Source organism: Melozone crissalis, unplaced genomic scaffold (genome assembly GCF_028551555.1).
Source record: "Melozone crissalis strain CALT ecotype California unplaced genomic scaffold, PUWL_Pcris_2 ptg000018l_1, whole genome shotgun sequence".
In the NCBI taxonomy this organism is placed as follows: domain Eukaryota; kingdom Metazoa; phylum Chordata; class Aves; order Passeriformes; family Passerellidae; genus Melozone; species Melozone crissalis.
In genome coordinates this window covers 10,478,540-10,500,858 of record NW_026535796.1, presented here as the reverse complement: position 1 = coordinate 10,500,858, position 22,319 = coordinate 10,478,540, and the positions used below count along the sequence as shown (strand labels likewise).

The window sequence follows — 22,319 nt, the reverse complement described above, 5'->3', positions numbered from 1 at the left end:
TTTAGCTGGGATGGTTTTTTTTGTTCTTTCCAGATTATCTGGCGTTTTTTCTCCCCGGGGAGTGGAGGGGGGACGCGGAACACACGCACAGCCCCAGGCAGCAGACCCCCAGTTCCTCGCGGGGCTCGGCTGCTCAGGGATCTCGGCCACTCTGCCACCCGCTGTCACCGCTGTGCAGGGTTCAGGGTTTCACTGTGCGCCCCTGCCCAGGGGGCCCTGGCAGCTCCCCAGCCCCGTGTTTCTCCCTGGCCTCAGGACACCTCCACTTTGGGGCACTCATCCCTCCAATCCCTCTGAGCTGGGTGTTTCTGGAGCCGATGGGCATATCCTAGGCCACAGCTTTTTTGGGAAGCACAGTGGGGGCCCGGGAGGGGATGTCAAGCCATATCTGCCACCCCTCAAAATGCACTGTGGTGGTACTGTGCAACCTGCAGCCACTGAGAATGATGCTGGTGCAGGGCAGAGCCTGGGGACACAGGCCATCAGCACTCCCTGAGGTCTGCCCCTTCCTCAAAATGCAGACTGGGTACTGGAATGGGCTCTTCACCACCACCCGAGTGTCGTAACGGGGCTCAGAGGTGCCACGCCACCAACTCAGGAGGCCACAGCTAATCCCTGTCCAGTTTGCGGCGACAGAACTCCTACAGAGCCACGAGACCTGCTAGAAAAACAATAAAAATTAAATCGGATTTACAGACATTTTCCCTTTGAAGTCTTGAGGGCTGGAGTGGAGTGACTTGTTTTCTGTTCCTGCTTGTGCCTAGTCATGGGGATGGGAAAGCAGCAGCCTGTGGGATGAGCCAAGCACTGCTGGAGTGGGGGACCCGTAGCTTTGTGATGAGGTTCCTGTCCCTCTCCCATCACATTTGTGTTCATGAAACTTCTGTAAAATTGCTGTGTCATGTCACTGGCACCTCGCTTGCACCAACTCCTTCCCACACTCCATCCCTAAGCCTCTTCCATCCTCCCATGGCCTGACGCAGGACCCTGCTGCCCTGAGCGCATGCTCCCCCTCAACTGTGATCCATCCCAAACATTTTAGAGGGCATTTCTACCCTGGGCTGTATCTTGTCCCATGAGCTCTCCAAATTGCCCCATCTTGGTCAAGCTGATGGGCTTCGAGAAACCTGCTGCCTGCCTGTGGGGCACAGCTGCCATTGGGACGAGGATTTCTGGAGCGATCGCTGGAGGCGTTGGTTGAACCTGGTGGGTCCCGTTATTTTGGTCAGCACCTGCTTCCCTCCTGGCCCTGCGGGTGTGTGGTCAAGCTGAGTGCCACTGACCATGAGTCAGCACAAAGCATTGCCCTCCCGGCCCCGAGGCACTGCATGACTCAGCAAAATCCCGTGTGGCTCATTCGGGCAAGGGGCCAAGGCATAGCGGGTCCGCAGCAGCACGAGCAGCCTGACCCCAGAGGCATCTCTGCTGCTGCTGCTGCTGCTGCTGAGGGCTCCAGCTCACAGTCTCCTCATCTCGTTCCCCTGGATGCTCGTGGGCAGGAGTGGGTCAGACATAAACCAGCCCCACTGTGGCCCCATCCAAGCAAACCCACCCTCACGAAGGGCTCTAAACCCCTTTACAAATGTGCTTTGCAGGCACAAAGGACAGCCCTGACGCCAGGCCCAGGCTTCCCTTATGTCCCTTATAGGTTTTCCTGGAGCCTGTGGCAGAGCAAGTGAAGTACCAGTTCTCCTCCTTTCTCTTTGAAGTGGCTGGGAAACTGTAGCTGGCCAGAAAACCTGCACCTTGGCCTCCAGGCTGGGGCACCTATGGTAGCTCCTCCTCGAGCGTTTCCAGTCTGGCCAGTCTCTGCTAGAATCCCATGGCTGTGGAGTGGGCTCCAGACTGCAGGGATGGGCCGGTGAGTACAGCATACGAGTCACGTACCATCACACAGCAAAGTGCTTCAGCAAAGAACTCTGGACCCAGGCTGTGTCTGTTTCTTTGATTCCAAGAGATTAGAGGCAAGCTTTGCTGTTATGAATGAGCCTTTGCTTGAGCTTCCTGGTAGCAAGGCTTGTGTCTTCATGTGGGACTGCTCTCATACCAGTGCGAGAGGGTGACTGCTTTTTGAGCTTACATGTCCCATGTTTCCAATGGTTTATTGGGAAAAGGGAAAATGGAGCTGTGTTAAGGAATGTTACAGTAGTGATCCTCTCCTGGATGCTTACAGGATGGGAAGGGACTGGGGGTCTTATCCCCTGAGTTTTTAATCTGTCTCTGTCCCTTGGCCCCAGTAGTTTTGGAGCTGACACTGCAGTGCCTACATGCTGGGAGGCCAGTGGCTCCAGCAAGGAGACAGGATTTCTGCATTCAGGCTCCCTCAGCACCTCTGTGGAATGTTTGCCCTGATGTTAAAGCCTTGAGAAGTACAGTGGATATGTTTAACCAGGAGCTGGGAGCACGTCTGGGTGTTTATAGGCTGGGACTGTGAAAGTTGCACCATATTATCTTAAAAAGATAGAGTAGCCCAAGCCTGGGCTTAGGGGTTTTTACACACTTTTCCTTGTTTGTGGAGCAAACAGGGAGTGCCATGGCTGAGGTATCTAGAGAACATGTGAGACACAATGGAGGGGTCTATCTCTCCTCACTCCTATTTTTGTCACAATGAATGAGCCCCTTTCCTTGCTGCTCTGTCTCCCTAGCCCCCTGCATCCCCTGCGGCTCCAGGGGTGAACCAGCACATCTTCCCCGGCAGCCCCAGCTGTGGGTGTGGGGTGACACACCCCTGGGGCCGGGCCACGCTTTTGCAACCTCCCTGCCTGCCTGCTTGAGAGGATTCCCAAGGTGGGGTCAAATGACTCAGCTCCAATAGCTCCAGTTGGGAAGAGCACCCCAGCTCTGGGAGATTGGGGTCTCCTCTGCAAGTGACACCTGGCTGTCCCATCTGCCCTTTGCCCCACAGGCAGGGACCTCATGCAGCTTAGTTTATAAACATAGAATCCTTTAGTTTGGAAGAGACCCTTAAGATCTTCGAGTCCAACCAGCAACCCAGCACTGCCAAGTCCCCCACTAAACCATGTCCCTAAATACCACATTTGCATGGCTTTTGAATGCCTTTGGCAATGGTGGTTCCACCATTTTCCTGGCCAGTCTGTTCCAATGCCTGATCACCATTTCAGGGAATAAATTTTTCCAATATCCAGTCTAAAGCTCCCCTGGCACATCTTGAGGCCATTTTCTCTCATCCTGTCATCTGTTACCTGGGAAAAAAAGCTGCCACCTCACTGCAATCCCCTTTCAAGCAGTTGTAGAGAGTGATGAGTCCTGAGCCTCCTTTTCTCCAGATTAAACACCCCCAGCTCCCTCAGCCTCTCCTCATAAGACTTCTGCTCCAGACCCTTCACCAGCTCCACTGCCCTTCTCTGGACATGCTTCAGTGCCTCAATGACTTGCTTGTAGTGAGGGGCCCAGAACTGGGCCTAGGACTTGAGGTGCAGCCTCGCTGGCAGCAGTACAGGGGGACAATCACTGCCCTAACCCTGCTGGCCACGCTATTTTTGATACAGGCCAGGATGCCACCGATTTTCTTGGCCACTGGAGCACACTGGCTCATGTTCAGTTTCAAATGCCTTATTTTGGGGGGGCTCTAGCAGGTCTCCCATTTGCAGTTTGGCAGACCTCTGCCAGGATTGCTGCAGAGGTCTCTTTGTCCTTACACATGGCTGTGTGTTTGCCTTCACCCTTTCCTCAGTGTTTTTTTCCTAAATTTATTTATTACAGCAGCACCAATGCTGTGGACTGCAATCACCTACAGGGCAAGGAAAGCTTCAGCTCAGGGATGAAGATTATTTTTTTGCTCAGCTGTGGGTGGGATTTTTAGAGGGCGTCTTCAAATTCAAGAAAATGCATTTCTGATTTTGCAGCTCATTGCTAAAAGGAAAGAAAACCATTCTCCTGTCTGAGCCAAGCAGAGCCTACGGGTGCACAAGCCTGGGCAAGTCTGGTTTCAAGCAGTCTGCCTCTGCTGGTGCTGGTGCTGGTGTGAAGGTGCTGGATGCAGCTCATTAGTGGAGCCTGATTCACCATCCCTGAGATCCCAAGGGAAGCAGTAGTAACTTTTTCCTGGCACGGTGCCAGGACTTCACCCACTCCCTGCACCGTTTCCTAAACTGATGTACAATTCACAAGGTGAGGGTGCGTTTTGCAGTGGCGCTGGCACATCCCAAACTACACCCTTTTTCAGGGTAACACCCACAAAAGCAAGGCTAAATGGTGGTTTGGTAGCAGCTCTGGGTGGTGGGAAACCTGGGAGCAGAGGAGGGGTTGCACTGAGCACAACAAGGTGACTCATGCAGCCCTGGCCATTGTGTCCCAGTGCTGTGGGCACTGGGGAAGATGTTCTTGGCATCATGTGTGGTGGCAATCCCCAGTCCATTCATGCTGGCTGGCCGGGGCTGGTTTGGAGGCAGGGCAGGCCAGCAGCCTGCTGAAACATGTTCTGGCTGCCATCATGGGCTGCAGTGACCTAGGGGAAATGCTAAGTGCAGTTTCAGAAGGCCAAGGCTGGTATTTTTCCCTTTGGTGTCCCTCATGCTGCAAGCCGTGATCCTGCTGGCAGGTGAGGGTGGCTCACTGGTGGCCGTGTGACACAACTGGATGTCATAACAGGCAGGAGCCCTGAGCATGGCCCCATCCTCATCAGGGCCATTTGCAGCAGCCTTCAAACATGGAGTGTTTTCATCACATCTTGCTCTTCCATATTTTTCCTAGCTATTTAAAAACAAAACCTAGAAAGGGTTTCATAAGTGAAATATATTTACTGTTCTTTAAGATTCTGAGCTGCTCTGGTGTCTTCACTAGAGTTTACTTACACATTACCTTGTCTCAGTGGGCTGCTGCCAAGCTTGACATTGCCTGTCCCTGTGTCCCACGCATTTCATGGCCCTGCCCAAATCCTTGCCACCCCCACACCACCTGCCCGCTCCTGACCCTGCTCGGCATTGGATGTTCTTCGTCATCCCCTGGCCCATCCTCCCCCACGGCTAGTGACACACCTGGCACCCACCTTGGGGAGGAGGAGACCTGCCTCTCCCTGGCTGCAGGCCCTGTCTGCTCCTCAGGGCAGGGATCTCATGTTGTTTGCCTCACCTGAGTTATTTTGCAGGAGGCTGAAATTGCGAGGGATGGGCAACAACAATCCTGGCAGACCCTGGCAGCAAGGCAGCGTGACCTGTGGCTGACAGGATGGGTTGATAAGTGACAATGATAGTATTGATTCATCCCCACCCACGCCAGGATGTGATGGGGAGCACAGGGACCCAACTCACCTTGTCACCACCTTGGGCAATTCCTGCTTCTGTCCCCCATGTAAGCCTGACTTGGGACGGGGGATATTGGCATGCTGGTGGGGCTTCCATCATGATGCAGAGGAGTGCCTCCAGCCACCTCCAAGCACACATTTAATTTCATTTGCCAGCACTAGATGTCATTTAATTATTTCCTTTGGTTTCCAGCAGAAGCTGTCCTAAGATGACCATCATTTATACAATCATGTCTCTTCCACATAGCAAAACACTGAAGCAATTGACACTTCTGATCCTGAGAGGAGTGTGAGGTCAGAAAGATGAGGGTCAACACCCCCTTGCAAGCCAAGAATCAGCTTAAAAGTTGCAATGTGTTTTCTTGGAATGAGAGCAACCAGCTCTCACTGGTGATTTGGTAAGTCAGTCTGGACCTCCTGGGGCAGTTTCTCCTGTGTCAATATTTCCACAAAGGGTCTGAATTCTAATTTATTGTCACCTTTCTGCTAAGTTCCATCTTTACTTGCCACCACAGCCACTATTTTAAGTGTGACTGCCTGGGGTTAAGATCTTGAAACCAGTTTTAAGCACGTTGGCAAACACAGTCTGTGGCTTTGCACACCCTCTCTCTGACCTTCTACATGCACAACAGCCTGTTAATAATTTTTTGCAGCGTGGGACGTGGCATCTTGGCCTCTCTGGCTGAGAACTCCTGAGTGTTTCTCAAGGTACACTGCCACCAGGGTGACTTAGGGTTAAGGTTATGGTCAAAAATCTAAAGATGCCTTGCTCAGTGCTCATGATCAAAGGTGCTTGTAGGTTAGGGAGGTGTGGGAGCATCCTTGGCAGACACTGCAGCTGCGCCCAGGTCCTGCAGCCTCCAGCATCCTCTCCCTCTGCAGCCAGGAGTCAATGAAGCTGAACAGCTCGGACACTGCCACTGCAGATCTCTATTAGCAGATAAATACCCGCCAATCTTCCCTCCCTGCAGTACCACTGTTTCATAAAACTCTTTCTCTTGCTTAGCACTGAGTTGTTTTTAGCATTGCAACCCTAAATTGACTGGTGCAGTGAGGGAGGGATTAAGGGCACGGTCCTGGGCAAAGGTCTCCTGTAACTCCTCAAGGCCAACCAGCTGCAGCCTCTGATCGCTGGGGTCACGCGCCCCACCCTGAAACAAGGGCCACTTGTTTGGCATTGCTGGCAGAACTGGGCCCTGCAGAGGAGGCAGCTGCCCTGCCTGTGGCTGAGAAGAGTAGGGGCCCACTTCCTTTTCTGGACCACAAGGGTGTCTCAGAGGGGAACCCAGATACCAGGCAGCTTTGGCTGGGGTTGTGCAGGGTTGTTGGAAAGCAGTAGTCAGAATCAAGTGCAGGTCCTCAGAGCCCCCTGTGCACTTCTCTTCCTGGAGTGGAAAGGTATGAAACCCAGCAGGGTTCAAAGGGAGCCTGTCTGTGGTGGTGACATGGCAGTGTGGTCTGCTCCTGCCTTGCCCTGGCCAGCAAAACCTGAGATGGGCATCAGAGGAGCATGCCATGACCAGCCCCGGAAGCTAAACCCTCTTCAGGTTGCAGCAGCGGCGCAAGACCTTGGAGCATCAGCAATCCCTTGAAAGGAGGGAGCTTAAGACACCTCAGAACGCCAAAACCTGAGGAGCATCCCAAGCATAAATGAACTTATTACAGCAGCCTCTAAGGCAGAAACAGCAAGTTTGTCCTTGCAGCAGGGCATGAAGATGCAGTAGTCCTTGACAGAGGGTGTTTTTGATGGTACATCCTTGGAGCAGGGCAATTATGGCAGTTTTGATGCTACAAGACTGAACTATGGCCTGAAACAGCTGTACTTGGCCCTATATGATGCAACCCCACAAGTCCCGAGTTTCCTTCCTTTTTTCCTATTTTGGGCACGTTTTGCCCTGTCATCCCCCACTGTGCTGACAGTGCTGGAAGAAGGCATGTGGTGCTTTCCTGCTGCCCTAGCATCCCACACACTGCAGCGGCTCACGTGGGCCTGTCCCCATCACCCTTGACTCAGCTAATTTCCTCTCGCCCAAGGCGGTGACCAAGCTCCTGCTGGCCCCATCCAGGCATCAGCAAATGTGATGGGTCAGGGTGGTAGAAGATGCCCAGGGCCACGGTCACCTCCAGCACCGGGTCTGTGTCCCCAGCAGCAGCTGCCATGGAAGCAGCTGGCTGTGTGTGGCAGGCAGGGCTGGAGTGGGGGCTTGGATCCTGGTACTGAGCCCGGTGGTATCTGACCTGCACAAAAGTGGGACAAATATCTGCACCTGCTTACTGAGCATGTTTGGAGCATCCTGTAATTAATGTTTGTTCAGCTGACGGCTGCTTAGCATTATTAGCGAATGATGAGTGGCTGATGTTGTTGATGTTGCTACCTCGAAACATCTAATTTCAGCATCTGCACTGAGCAAGAGGGCCATGGGCCAGATGGCTGGCGCCAAGACCCTGCCACCCTTCTTTGGAGGTGGTTTCCTATCAAATCTGTGCACATGGGTATCCCTTCCCTGCCCCGAGCTTGGACCCAAACGGTGGCCATAAAGGCAGGGACAGGACCTCTGCCAGTGGCATGTCAGGGCCAGCAGCTGCCCTTGCTAAAGCAACAAGTGCAGAGTCCTGTGCTCAAGGCAGCAGGACTGAGCGTGGAGACAGATACAAGATGACATTCAGGGACCTAATCCAAAGCCCACTGTAGGTTTCTTGTGTATTTAAGCCATCTGGATGAACATGCCAAACACCTGATAAGTAAATGAACGTATGTAAAGCAGCACTGAGTTATCCCACCCTTCCTCCCACACTGCTAGACACAGGCATGAGGAATGAGCACTCACACTGGGATGTTTGTTTATTTATTTATTTGAGGAGGGGGGGAATCTTCAGTGAGAGCAACACTTGTGAAGCCTTTAAAATAATTATTTTCTGATTACACTGAGGTTAAAAAAACTAAACCAGCATCATCTTAATCTCCTCGTCCATAATCCCGCTGTTGCCTGAGCAGCCAGTTTGTGTTTTTTAACAAGGCGTTTCTGGACAGCTGGCAGGGATTTGAGGCGCCATGTCCCCAGGCAGCACAGTGGCCTCTAGTGGCAACTCGCATTCAGCCCTGGGGAAAGAAACCTGCAGGTGAACCTCGCAGGCTCCTTGTTCCCCAGGAAAATTAGGAATTGAGTCCAAACTGCCAGAGGAGAGGCATCCCTGTTTGGGGTGTGGTGTGATGCCAGGCAGGGAACCGAGCACACCAGGTACCCCATGTGCAAGGAGCAGTTGCTCCTGAGACCCCCACCTGGCTCTGGAGATCCATTTAAGGTTGGCCACAGTTCCTGGTCCTGCCCCAGCCCCCGTAGTGCCGGTCTGCAGCCCAGGCCCTCCATGGCTTCTCCAGTGCCCTCTCCTGGTGGGACCTCAGTGCTGGGCTGTCGTCCTGTCCCTGTCTTGCAGCTCCAGGAGCTGTGTGTCCCACAGGTCTGACTCCTAAAAGCACTCTGGGCAGTATGTGTGTCTAAGGAAAGCTGTCTTCTGCTATAATCTCTTTTATGAGGAGGAATAGCTTGGGCTTTCTTTCTTCAACCCATTCACCAATTTCTAAAAGGTTTGTAGGTCCTTTACAGTTTTGAAGTCTTTCTCCCTCTTCTGAGTTTGGCTGGAGCTGCCTGAAGCACACACTAGCACATCAGTCTCCTCAGAAAACCAAGATGAGTGTGTCCAGTGAGGCACAGTCTTGAGAGCTCTCTTTAGGCAGATGGGAATAAATCATAGAATAATAGAATGGTTTGGGTTGGAAGAGATCTTAAAGATCATCCTGTTTCAGCCACTCTGGTGTGAGCAGGGACACTTTTTACTAGATCAGGTTACTCAGAGCTCCATCCAACCTAACTTTTGACATTCCCAGAGATGGGGCATCTACAACTTCCCTGGGCAACCTATTTCAGTGCCTCATCACCCTGACAGAAAAGAATTTGTTCCTAATATCTGATCTAAGCCTGCCTTTGTTCAGCTTGAAGCCATTCCCTCTTGTCCTGTCACTACATGCTTTTGTAAATAATCCCTCCCCATCTTTCCTGTACATTCCCTTCAGGTCCTGGAAGGCCGCAGTTAGGTTACCCTGAAGCCTTCTCTTTTCCAGGCTGAACAATCCCAATTCTCTCAGCCTCTCCTCACAGGAGAGGTGCTCAATCCCTTCAGTCATCTTGGTCTGCCTCCTCTGGACTCGGCTCAACAGTCCTGCCTGTGTTGCTCAATCTTGGGGACAGTCTAAGCACAGCCAAAACTAACATTTTTTTTTCTTGCTCCTTTCATCTTGTGTGTATGGCATTAGCTTCACTAATTTCTTTGAGAAAAGTCCCCAGGTCCTACATGGCAGGTAGGTGTAGTCCTCAGTGTCACAGCAAAGGTGTCCTCCCATCCTGGAGCAGTTGTGTCTTCTGGCTTTATCCTAAGACGTAAAGAGCCTCTTATGAGGAGCAGAAATATGCATCAAGCTTTGCATGGGAGTCCATGCTCTCGTTCCCTTTCCCTGAGATTTGCTTGCTGCACGTTAGGAGATCTTTCTTTCTCCACCAGAAGTTTTGCCTCCAACTGACCCAGTCCCCTGTGTTGCTGGGAGGGAGAACTGCTGGCCTGCAGCCCATCAGCAGCAGGAAGGCACCCAGGCAGAGGGAACCCCCACATTCTGGGCCCCTTGGATGTTATGAAGCCCATCATCAAAGAAAATGTGAGGCTGGATCTGGGCGAGGATGGGGCCTTTGGGAGCCCCATCCATGAAGAAAGCCTCGTCGATGGGCAGTCCCCATTCCCGGAGCGTTTTGATGGCTCGGACGCCCATGTCCCGGCCGCTGCGCGCTGTCACCAGGTAGGTGCGGATGGGGGACTCTCCCTGGCCAAACTTCTTACGCAGCTTCCCGAGGTGCATGGCAAAAGCCTTCAGGGGGCCCTGGAAGGACAGCAAGACGGTTGGGAGTGTGTGGGAAATAAGGAAACACCTACTCTGCCTGTACAAGGCACTTGTTCCCACTCAGGCTTTCTCAGGGCTCTGCAGAGCGCACAATGCCTGTGGGCTCCAGGGCTGGACAATGCTGGGACTGGGGCTGTGCACTGTGGTCCCTGGGAGGAAGGTGAGCCTTGTGGTGCTCGTCCTAATCCCAAAGTGACCAGCAAGGTATATCCCAGCAAGCAGTGCCCCTGGGTCTGAATCCTGCAGGGACTTGGACAGCAAGAGCTCACATCCTACAAAAGGTGATGTTGGGATTAGCCACAATCCTAGATATTTAGGGCTTATTTACAGGAGATAACAGATCCATTTCCAGTGAGACTCCAGATCAGGCCCACACCAGGGACTGAATAGTGGATGCACAGGGACTCTGTAAGGATTTCTGCTTTTGTGACAATTCATGCCAAAGCCCTAGCAGGAGAGACGGCAGAGCCTGTGGGTGCCCATGGAAGCGAGGGGGCACACTCACCTCTCCTATGGGGACGGCCTCCATGGCCCGCTCGTACTGCACTGCCCCCTCCAGGCCCTGCTCCTGGAAGATCTGGTCTGTCTCATCCGAGAAGAGCACGGCGTCCCCGTCAAACGCCACGCGGAGCGGAGTGCTGGGGGCCTGCACCTCTTGCTGGAAGACGAGCGCCGCCGAGACCCCTGTGAGGCAGAGCAAGCTGGGGTCAGGAGGGACACCCCTCCCTGGGGCACCTCATGCACGACCAGCTGCTCCCGACACATCTGCTGCAGCCCTGACCCACATCACCATGCCAGGGCCTCCAAGTCAGGGAGCTTTCTGGGGCAGTCAGCCCAGCCCTTGCATGGCTGTGTGATCCCCTGAGAAAGTGCTGCTGATCAGAAACCGAGGCCTGGGCAGATACTGAAGTGTGGTAAGAGATGGTGGGTGGTTGTCAAGGCATGAGCAGCCCTCCTCCTGGTGCTTGCTCACCCTGCCAAGCCTCAATCTTTAATGCCCAGATTTAGCACACTGTGGTGTGAATAATATGGGCTGGCATCTCCATTGATTGTGGTAATTGGCTTAATTACAGTCTCTTCCTACAAGCTGCTCCCTGCCCACCCTCATATGTGGACCCAGGCTCCCAGATGGGAGACACTTGTCAGGGCAATGATTCTCTCAAGGAGGTTCCAGGAATGTGCTGTGTGGTGAAGGAAAGTCCAGACTGCAGATGGCTTGCTCCTGACCTTGAAGGACGGTGGCCAGCTGATGTGCTCATACCCAAGTGAATTAATAAGGAGGTGATTAACCCCATTAGAGGAGATGGGGAGACTGCACTTCCTCTGATTGAGGTCAGACACATGCTTACTGAGCACACAGAAACTCTGCATGTACCAAGACAGCAGATTTCTGTGGCATCCTCACAGAGTCCTGGGAATCACTGATAAACTCTCACTGATGAATGGAATTGGTTAGAAAGGCTTAAATGTCAGGCAGGGCATGACAGCCCATGGCAGAGCTGTGCTCAAATGATGCATAATGCACTCGGTGACTTGTGAGGGCATCTGAGCAAGCCTGGTGTGCTTGCAGGCTACTGGTAAGGACAGAAAAGGAGACTGAACTGTTCAGGACTGTAGTGGTAATCAATGTGCCATTCACCCCTGGTCCCTGTGAAATCACAGCCTCTGGTGCTGCCTCTTGGTACTGAGCTGCTTGGAAAAAGGGTGGTGGGTTTGGGGCTGTGGGATGGAGGGGAGAGCGTACCTCTCCGGAGGGCATTGCAGACATCTGTCCTGTCAGCTGAGAGGAACAGCTTCACACCGTGGGACTTCAGGTACTGTGTGGAGTCCTCATCGCTGACAAAGCAGAACTTGGAGATCTCCAGCCCTTCAGGACAAGGGATGTGTGTGAGTGAAGACTTATAGATCAACATCCTCCTCACAGCCCCTCCCTGGTCTCCCTGGGTCTCAGTGTGCTCTTCTGCAAGAGCTCAGGGCAATGAATTTCCCAGTGATGTATGGGGAACCTGCCTGTGTTCTTGCTGCATCTTCTTGACCTGTTGTTGCTCCTATAAAACTGCAGAGTGCAGGTAAATATTCCCTCCATCCCCTCCTTAAATGAGCATTCCTCCTGACAGCACTCTGGGATTTAGGGTGGCTTTTTTAAACAACTTTTTTTATTTTCAGTACCTGCCTGAACATCCCCAGGCTGTGCAAAATGCTGCGACTTCCTGGTGTGAAAGATATGGCTGAGGGGAGCTGGGCTCCAAGAGAACCCCTTCCCCCTGTATCCCCTGGCTCTCTGTTTGCCCCTGATGATCCACTGTGGTGCCTGATCGGCCCTGCAGCCTCCCAGGGGCACCAGGCCTGGCCAGGGATGGGTCCCCCTTACCGTAGTGCTTGGCGCTGTTGATGATGCGCACGCCGCTCTCTGGGCTGTTGTTGGAGAGCACCAGGATGTCAAAGAGGTCCCTCTCTGCTGGGCTGCTCTCCAGGATCTTCTTGTTAACATACTGCACTGCCTGGGAGGAGATGGGACTCTTTTAAAGAGGCATGACTGCAGTACCTTTGCAGGGGTTCTTTTGCAGTTACGGTTAGTGGTTTGTGCTGCATCTGTCAGCTGTGGCAAGGCTGGCGTGTTATGGAGAGCCAGACAGAGCAACCATCCTGGAAAAGCTAGGGGGAGATGGACTGGTCAGGAGAACAGGTCTCAGTGCCCTGCAGTGAGGCCCAGAGATACACCCTGTGATGGGAGCTGAGACTTAAAGCTGGGAAAGCTGAGCTTTCATCCCATCCTGTGAGTGTCTGCATGTGCCCCATGCCAGGTGTGGGGCTCACCTGGATGAAGGCAAAGGCTGTGCCTGGTGGCAGGGGCTTGTCCTGGTTGGCCTGCTGGTGCCTTGTGTACTCCTCCTTGCCCTTCTCCAGGTAAAGCTTGTGCTCCTCCTCCAGGTTGAAGATGGCTCTGGTGGTCACAGCAATGACCAGTGCCGTGCTGGGGTCTTTCTGCAGGACAGGAGGAAAGAGGAGTCAGGGGACAGCAGAGAAGGTGCTCAGGGAGGTGGGGTGAGCAGGGGGCACCAACCAGAGTGGTGGGGTTGGGCGCTGGAGGTATCACCCCTGTGTCACGGTTCCTGATGCCAGAGGTACCACACCCAGTCTTCATCTTCAGGCCACCAAGGATGGGGCTGGCAGTTGTGAAACCCTAACCTGTCTGATAAGTGCCACATGCTCCAAGGACAGCTCACACAGAGGGGACTGCTCCATAATTTTGTTCTTTGTGGGGCCAGCACAGCCACAGTCATCTGTTTGTGCTGGGTTTCTCTGCACATATTGGTGGTGCTACCCTTTGTTTGTGTCTGTTCTGGACAGCTGAATAAAGTCTCTGTGTATGTAGAGAAGCTGCTGCTTTCTTCCTGGCTGCTCCAAAATGTAAGTGTGAGCAAATGTACCTGTCCAGTCCAAGCAACTGGAAATCACATGGACTTCACTGGGACCAAGAGCCCAGCAGCCCTGGGACAGCCACTTCTGCTGAAACCCAGGCACGAGCAATTCAGGCCACAGTTCTGGGCTGTGGGGTGTTCCCTTCTGTGGTGGCATTTCAAGACTTGGTTTGGAAATACAGGATGTGTGTTTTGTAATGGACAGCCTTTTACCTGGTTTACATTGGTGTTTATGACTGTGCTTTCCAGCTCTGCCATCTTCAACTCTCAGCCTTTAAGAGAAAATACAAAATTAAACTGGAAGATTATAATGTAGCCAATCTATAATCATTCTTGAGAGGGGGAAGAGTGGAAAGGAGACAGGAAACATCCTACACACCAAATACAGCAGCTCAAATGAACCTGTTTCTGCTGACAGCAGCTTTGCCCCGAGAAAAACTGTTCTAATAGTTCCAACTAAATGTGATGGGAAAGTGGCTTTTCAAACACAGATCACTGCTTTATTTTTACTTCTGTTTTTCTCAAAGAGTATTTTTCTCTGTGTGGAATTGCTGAAAGATGTTTTTGAGCTCTTTTCCAAGCAAAATAAGGCTGTCTTTAAAAGCCCAAGTGGGTTAGATCTCATAGGTAGGTTTCTAGTTCACATCCTTGTCTTTTTTGCCACTTTTGCTTGAATGGTGAATTTGTATCTACAAATGAAGGAGTTCACTGCATCAGCAGCTCATTTGCAGCTGTAAAAGGCCAGAGTAAGTAGAAGTGTGTGGTGAGGGCTTGGATAAAGGCTGAGACTCCTGCGATGGGGTTGGTCTGCCCCTCCACAGCCCTGTGAGCCAGTCAGGCCCTACCTGATTACTGTACTGGGGGGCTGGGCAAGCAAAGGGTAAAGCCAACATGCAGTGTAAAGGACAAGTCAGGGTATCCACAGAGACCTGTCTTGTGCCCCAGTTTTATTTAATTAATGTTTATTGTTCAGGGACTGCAAAATGTTGCCTGGGCCAGTAAGTGCCACACTTGGCTGATGCCAGCCGTGAGAGCCACAGCCTTGCCATGGGGGGCTCAGAGCTTCCATGTGCACTCCCCGACTGCCCGAGGAGCAGAAAGCCCTGCAGCAGGGCTACTCCCCCAGCCAGGGCTGCCTGGAAAGCCAGGAGATGCTGAGCATCCCTCTGCTTCCTCCACCCCCTGCCCCATGCCGGGAAGGGGTCTCCTCCCAGAGAGGGTGGCAAACACCAGCCCAGCGCAGGCAGGAGCTTTCCTCTGACATAATCCCAGCCAAGTATTCTCTGAAAGTCAAAATTAAATGCAAAGGGGTAACGGAGCTGAGCAGCCCTTCCTGGCGGGAGAATCCACCTCTAATTTCTGCTTCGCTCTTCCAAGCACTGCAAATCAAGCCCGGCTTCTCCTTTCCATCTCCCTGCCCCAACAGCCCGCAGCGCAGTTCGCACGCAGACATCCGGAGCCGCACAGGCACACGTCTCGCTGCCAGACCCCAGGAAAGCATTCCAGGGCGTGCTGCTGGTCCCCTCCCAGGCTGCCTAGCGGGGAGCAGGTGTTACCCCCTGCACACAGACAGGGTTCTGCCGGAGAGAAAAGCGCTCACTCACTCGCTCACTCACTCGCTCACTCACTCACCCCGAGCGCTGCCTCTGCTCCCGGCCGGCCCGGCCCGTCCCGCGGCAGCATCCCGGCCGTGCCTGTGCCCGCTGTTTATATTTCCCCCGGCGCGCTGCAGGAAGCGGGCAGCAGCCGGGATGGGCGCAGCTCCGCTCCCCGGCGCGCTGGGATTTGTAGGCAGCCAGCGGGTTGGCGTCCTGCCCGGCCAGACTGCATTTCCCGGCTGGCATTGCACAGGATCGCGGTCACCGGGGCCTGGCTTCGGACACGGCTGCGGTCACCCTGGGCAGGGCACTCGGCGCTGTTCCTGCCTCCGCAGCCCTCTCGGCGCTTGTGCTCAGTGGCTGATCGCTGTCCGCAAGCCGTGATGTCTTACTTCTGCAGCTGGAGTGTTTATAGCGTGCCTCCAGTCTTCTCATTTCCCAGCCCCTGAATGTTGTATTTTTGACCGAAAAAATTAGAGGTACCTGTCCAGAGTGACTCGGGACGGATGCAGGGATGCAGGGAGCAAAGGCAGGTGCAGAGCGTGGCTGAATGCAGCACGTTTGCCATTTTACTGTAATGGTTTTGGGTCTCTTTCCCCCTTTTTTCTGAAAGCCATGTGTCACTTGCTGTCCTCAGCAGGGTTGATTTTGGGGTTAGGATTTTACTTTTCTGGGTAGGCTGTGTGGCACCCAGCCTTGTGGGGCTGATAGTACCAGGATTGTTCAACACCTTTTTTCTGTCCAAGACTGTGACTGTGAGGGATGTGGGGGGGGGAGAGGGTGAGGGGAGAGGGGCTCAGGGACCCAGGACCATCCTGCAGCTTTTCCCTTGCCCCACTGCTGAAACAAGGTCCACTGCTGCAGCCTGCCCAGCCTTGGAGACCAAATTCACATGCACGAAGGCTGAACAGTTGTCCACCTGCATGACATCAGGCTATCACCAGCATCACCAAATCTCCTCCCAAAATGTGGGAAGGCACCAGGGTGCTGTGCAGCTTGGTCTCACTGAGGTCATAGAATCATAGAATGATTTTGGTTGGAAGGGTCCTAAGGATCATCTAATTTCAACCCCTTCCACCAGGGCAGCGATGCCACGCACCAGATCAGCTTGCTCAGAGTCCCATCCAACCTGGCCTTCAACTCTACCAGGGATGAGGCCCAACTTCTTTGGGCAACGTGTTCCAGTGCCTCATTACCCTCTGAGTAAAGAATTTCTCCCTAGGATCTGAATCTCTTCTCTTTTAGCTGTTTCTAGCAAGCCACCTGTTGAAAAGGCTACTTACATGCTCAGCTTTTAGTGTGCATATGCAGGCCCCCTTTCCCTGGAAGATTTAATATTCCCTATTCCCCCATCCCCATATTGCATTTCTCTTGTGCATCCCTTGGGACTTCCAGTTTAGAGCAAAAAGTTCTCCCAGAGGTTTGCTGCAGCATCATTCCTGCAGCATCATTCCTGCATCTCCTGCTCCTGGAGGTGGTGCTTTCCTGAGCAGCATGAGTGCAAGGCCCTTGTGAGTGTGGCTATTTTTTGGATGGCTAAAGGGCAGCCCTAGCCCCTCTCCTGTGGCTAGGCACCCGCTGTGGCAATGCCTTGGTGGCCATGTGAAAATCTGGAAGGACTAGTGAGTCAGGGTGGTGGGGCAGAGCTGGGACAGGTCTGGTTTCTGGGGCGTCTCCCATCACTACCTCAGCCACTAGACACTGACAGTTTTGCAGTATGGCTCCCTGCTTCTGAGACCACCCCAAATTTACGTGGCAATAAGGCAGGTTTTGGGCAAACTTTACTGAATTGGCAGCAAGGGAAGAAGTCTACAAGCATAAATTTAATGCAATGGAAGCCTGTGAAATTGCTCCTGGCTGTGTGCCTGGTGCTTCTGTTGGCGCTGGAGGATGAAACCACCCAAGCAGTATCCCCTTGTCCTGTCTGTCCTTCCTGCCTTGTTGCAGCAGAGCATTCCTGTTCATCCACACACACGTTTTGCAGGCCCTCACACAGTGTATGCCCTGAGGGCCAAGGAGCTGGGCTTCCCAAGGGCGGAGATCACCAGGGATGGATGCAGTCATGCACCCATCCCCTTGAAAGAGTCCATTCCCTTGTGCTGTGCCTGCAGCCACACAGTCCAGCCCAGCATCGCTGCAGGGATAACTTGGAGAAGTGAATTTCCCAGTGCCTGAAGTGGAACAGCAATGCCCTCCAGCTTCTGGCAGGCAGGAGGGCAGGTTTTGCTTCCTGGTCCAGCAGGGAGTTCCCCGCTGGCTTTTCGCCTGCATGAACACTGCTTGGGTCAGCGGCGAGGTGGGGCCGGCGGAGCTGCTGGGGCCACCTGGCTCCTGAGCTGGCAAAGCAGACTTTCCTGTTTGGGCTGTGCAGTGCAGCCACCATCCCTTCTGCACCCTCAGCTGCGTGCCCGCTGGGCTCCCATCTCACCCATAGCATGTCCCTGCCACTCGCGCTGGCTTGACTGGAGCCTGGGCAGCAGGGAGGGCCGGCTGACGCTGGGAAGGACACCTGTGGGTAAGTCTGGATTTGGGAACCCCGTCAGCTCAGGGTGGGAGCGAGAGCCAGGGTTCCTCCAGCCCCTTTTCCAGGAACATGGATGCTCGATGCTCCCAGCAGACTGCCCACTGAGACTTTGCCTCCTGTGCCAGACCGCAGCAGGGCTGTCCCCATTGTTCCCAAAGTGGTGGCTCAGTTCATTCTTCGGGGTTGGGATAAAGGTTTTTTTAAACCAGGGTCAGTGTTAGACTAATGTGACACAGCCTGTGGCAGGCAGAATGTACTGGCACTCTTAATTGTGTGCTGGGTGGATGCCTGCTTGCCTGTGCTGTCCTGTCCACTCTTCACTCCAAAGCTGCAGCCTGGTGCCTCTGAAATACCTGAGCGATGCTGCGGGTGTCCAGTGACACAGAAGTCCCTGGTGGCCCTGGACGAGTCATTTAACCTGCTCCTCATTGTCCCAGCAATGACAGCACAGGGGTGACAGCAATTCCCACGTCTGTCCAGCCCCATACCCACATGCAGCAAAGCACACTGCTGGAAAAAGAAAGGGTGCTTGCTGGCTTTGCAGGCTCAGCGAAGGGAACTGCAGATGTGGTTCTCTGCTCCCAGGGAAGATCCCCATGCAAGGAGCACCTTGGGATGGGCAGAGCGAGGTGGAGTTGGCTGCTTGAGCAGGGACCCAGGCCGGGCAGGAGGCTGGGCAGCCCCAGGCACAGAGCTGCCAGCCTGGGCACCAGGGCTGGGTGCCACCTGTGCCGTGGTGGCTGCAGACCCGCTGCTCACCGCGCAGCACCGCTCTGGGCACACCTGTCCCGCTGACGTGAAAGGAATTTGGTTATGAGGAAGTGTTCACGCTAGAATAAGAGCTCTGCCATGGGGAAAGCAATGCTGTAAAACCATCCTGCTTTAAATTTGAAGCCTTCCCTGAGGCTGTGTCAGCGTTGCCATGTGCACAAGCCGAGCTCACGGAAAGTTTCCGAGCTGATGTGGCCCCAGCCCGGTGACATCACTGCCACCGGCTCCTGCAAGCCCAGGAGCCAACCTTACCTTAGGGAAAATAGCCAAAAAGGGATGTTAGCTGATGATGGGGCTCTCCTGGAGCTGATGAAACCCTTCAGCTCACTCTGCCTGGCCGGGGAGGAGCCAGCACAAAACACCTCTTGGCTTTTGTCCCCTGCAGCCAAGTGATTCCTCTTCTCAAAACGCCCTGGAGCCCCAATTTCTCCGTTTTCAGCAGGCAGACTTGCAAGGATATGAAGGAGAAGGCTGCATGGGAGGGGCCGGCTGGCACAGAGCCCTCCCTGCCAGCAGCTCCCTCCCGCTCCATTTCACATCTCATTGTCAATGTGCCCAAGCTCTAATCGCTTACCCTGAGCTCTATATTTTAATTGTGTTTGTTCTCATTAGAGCCCTGGGCTACGGGCAGCACACGTGCTGCCAGAGAGGAAATCCCCACCCTGCTAATTTTGCCTGTGTTCCCAGGTCACCCCAGATTAGCCATGGCAGTGGCAGCCAGGAAGGGCAGGACTACAGCCTCCCCACACACCAGCATCACCACCACAGCTTGGCCAGGTTCCCTGGACAGCTGGCTTAGCTGGATTCCATGTGAGTACAGCGTCTCTTGCCCTCCTCTCCCAGGCAGCATTACCTGCTGGGGCTGCTGGACTCTGAGGCTGGGTATTCCCTTCACCCTCCCTTCAAATTCCATTTTCTAGTGGGCTCCATCAGGGAGGTATTACTGCAGAGTAGTACCACACTGCCTCAGGAGCAGAGGGTACCTTTGCTACCCATTTGGGGAATGGTTTTCAGTCTCAGTCTCCCTGCATGGGGCCTGTCCAGGATTCTAGGGGCAATTTTGAAAGTACAACTCCTTAATGTTGAAGGACCACGAAGAGGTTTAAATGTACTCTGTATGTTTTGTTTGGTTTTAACTCTTCTATCCAACTCCACTCCCTGAACATCGCACCAGTACCCAAATGGGCTCTCATCACCGTGGCTGTGGCAGGGGCCATTCTCCTCCTCCTCTTCCTCATCTGCATCATCAAGTGCTGCTGTACCAAGAAGAAGCCCAAGAAGAAGGAGAGAATTGGCTTGTGCGCCGTCAGCAACCCCACGACGATCAACCTTGTGCGTGCTGCCTTCCCTTCAGTCTCCCCTCCCTCCCTCCCCCTGAGGTGTTTGCTGCTGCACTGCCCGGCCCCAGGCATGGTGGGAGCACGGCATGGCAGGGACATGGCTGAGTGTTTCTCTCTGCCACAGGTGCAGCCCGAGATGGAGGACCTGGAGCAGGCAGTAGAGCAGAAGCGGCGAGGAAAACTGCAGTACTCCCTGGAGTACAACTTCCGCATGCAGGAGGTGGGGATGCTCATGGCACAGCAGGGAAAAAGCCATACTCTTGCATGGTCACTCTTTGCTGCCCACTGAGGCGGACGTGCCCTCTCGCACCTGCCTGCAGCCCACTAGCTCTCAGGCCTGCATGGTGTCAAGGCATTCCTCACTGGTGCACTCACTTCCCACTGAGCCCCCACTGAGCTGCCTGACCCCATCCTTCTCCACCCGCTGACCTTGTCCTCACTCCTCTCCAGCTGAAGGTTGGTGTGAAGCAGGCAGTTGAGCTGAAGGCCATGGACAGCGGAGGCACATCTGACCCATATGTTATTGTCTACCTAACGTCTGATAGGAAGAAAAGATATGAGACCAAGGTTTACCGCAAAACCCTGAACCCCATCTTCAACGAGAGCTTCACTTTCCAGGTACAAACCAAAGCCAGTGATGTTTTTCTGGTCCCATCAAGAGTGTTGCATTGACACTGCTCCCTGGGCAAAAGCCTCTCAATTCTAGGAGATGCTTGCACAGTCAGGACTGGGAAATGTGAGAGAGGAATACCCTCATGGGGCAGGGCTGCCACTGAGGAGTGAGTCCAGGCCTTTGGGTCCTCCCCTGCAGGTCCCCCAGGCTGAGGTGTCTGAATCCACACTGGTGATGCAGATCTATGACTTCAATCGCTTTTCCAAGCATGACATCATTGGTGAGGTCCGGCTGCCCCTGGCCGGTGTCGACCTGCAGCATGTCATCGAGCAGTGGAGTGACCTGGCGGTGGCCAGTAAAGTGGAGGTTGGTCTTGGTGGGTGGGAAACTGCTGGGAAGGATGTGCTGTTGCTTGGCTTGCCACCTCCCCAAGAAGCAAGCCCTTAGGGGCAAGCATGAAGCATGAGAGTGGGGGAGACTCAGGAAACATGGGGCCAGCCTGGTGCTCCAGTCTCAGGTGAGTTGGCTCCTCTGCCTGGCACTAATTACTGGCATCTCCCCATCAGGAGGAGCATCTGGGTGAGATCTGCTTCTCTCTGCGCTACGTCCCCAGCACCGGCAAGCTGACGGTGCTCATCCTGGAAGCCAGGCAGCTGAGGCGGATGGACTCCGATGGACTCTCAGGTCAGTAGGGGCTGCTTGTGCTCAGACCTTCCCACTCCTGCCCAGGCCTCAGTGGTGGCACCTAGAGCTGCAAAGCCTTGAAAACTCTAGGTATTAAGACCTGCTTCCTGCTGCGACCACCATATTCAGCCCTTGGCTGACTCCCAGCACAAATACTCCAGCTTTGGGCACTACTGGAGGTGTCTCCCAGGTGGAGATGTCATGGCTGGATTGTAAAGCAAGCTTGGCAGGAGGAAGCGAGCTCTGAGGTGGCTGTCTCACCATGAGGAGTGACAAGTGGGATGCCATGGTCTCCTTGGGAATGGCTGAGGAAAGCTGTTTAGTGGCTGAGTTCCTCAGTCAAAAACTGCCACTTGTGCCAGGTGTGCCTGCCCTCTCTCTCTTCAGATCCTTTTGTCAAGGTGCATCTCATACTGAACAGGAAGAAATGGAAGAAAAAAAGGACAAGTGTGAAGAAAAACACCTTAAGCCCTTACTTCAACGAGGTGTTTGTTTTTGAGGTGCCTTTCAGTCAGATCCAGGTGGGTTTCCCTGAAGTTCCCTGAACAGGTCCCCACTGCAGCAAACCTCTTCCCACTGACCCTCTTTCTTGTGTCCCCACCAGAATGTGGACGTGGTCATCTCCGTCTGGGATCATGACAAAGTGACCAAGAATGAGCCCATTGGCAAACTCCTCCTGGGCTGCCGAGCCACGGGCAACCAGCTGCGGCACTGGTCCGACATGCTGTCCAACCCCCGCCGGCCCCTCGCCCAGTGGCACATCCTGCAGCCCCCAGAGCTGGTGGACAAAGCCCTGGCACTGAAGTCCCACCTCAAGCTGTCCCTGCACTCCAGATAGTGGGGGTCTCCTCCTCCAGCCAGGGAGCAGGATGGTGGGCTTGTGGAGGAGTGAGGGGCTTCTGCTCAGCAAGCCCTGGACATGTTGGTCCCAGCTCATCGTCAGCAAAGAGGGAACTGAGACTCCTGGCCAGGAGATGATCTGGCTGCTGGTGCGGCTTGCGCTGTGTGTTACACCTGGGACAGGGCAACTTGGTATCCCAGGGGAGGGCTGGATGTGGAGCAGAGGGTGCTAGAGGGGATGTCATGGGTGCCTGAGCCGGCTCATCCCAACTGCTCTTGGGCTGGGGGGGGGAATACACAGAGCTTCAGGCTCATG

General features: G+C 54.0%; 2 protein-coding genes across 3 annotated transcripts; one reads left to right on the top strand and one right to left on the bottom strand.

Moving 5' to 3' along the window:
- Positions 1–9,523: 9,523 nt before the first annotated feature.
- LOC128936654 (cytosolic 5'-nucleotidase 1A-like) lies at positions 9,524–15,364 on the bottom strand. 2 transcript variants are annotated; one of them, XM_054275762.1, is made up of 7 exons: positions 15,266–15,351; positions 13,847–13,905; positions 13,029–13,196; positions 12,583–12,712; positions 11,956–12,078; positions 10,717–10,895; positions 9,524–10,190 (listed from the first exon to the last, which is right to left on the bottom strand). In XM_054275762.1, exons 2-7 carry the CDS (start codon positions 13,889–13,891, stop codon positions 9,888–9,890), a joined length of 948 nt encoding a protein of 315 aa, XP_054131737.1. In that variant the 5' UTR covers positions 13,892–13,905; positions 15,266–15,351; the 3' UTR covers positions 9,524–9,887. The 2 variants fall into 2 exon arrangements, with proteins under 2 accessions (XP_054131737.1, XP_054131736.1); XM_054275761.1 differs by lacking the exon at positions 13,847–13,905 and having other exon boundaries at positions 15,266–15,364.
- Positions 15,365–19,230: 3,866 nt separating this feature from the next.
- On the top strand, positions 19,231–22,001 carry SYT8 (synaptotagmin 8). The gene is made up of 8 exons (XM_054276095.1): positions 19,231–19,336; positions 19,701–19,858; positions 19,991–20,086; positions 20,317–20,484; positions 20,678–20,845; positions 21,046–21,163; positions 21,551–21,684; positions 21,768–22,001. The coding sequence occupies exons 1-8, from the start codon at positions 19,231–19,233 to the stop codon at positions 21,999–22,001; spliced, it is 1,182 nt and encodes a 393-aa protein (XP_054132070.1).
- Positions 22,002–22,319: the final 318 nt, after the last annotated feature.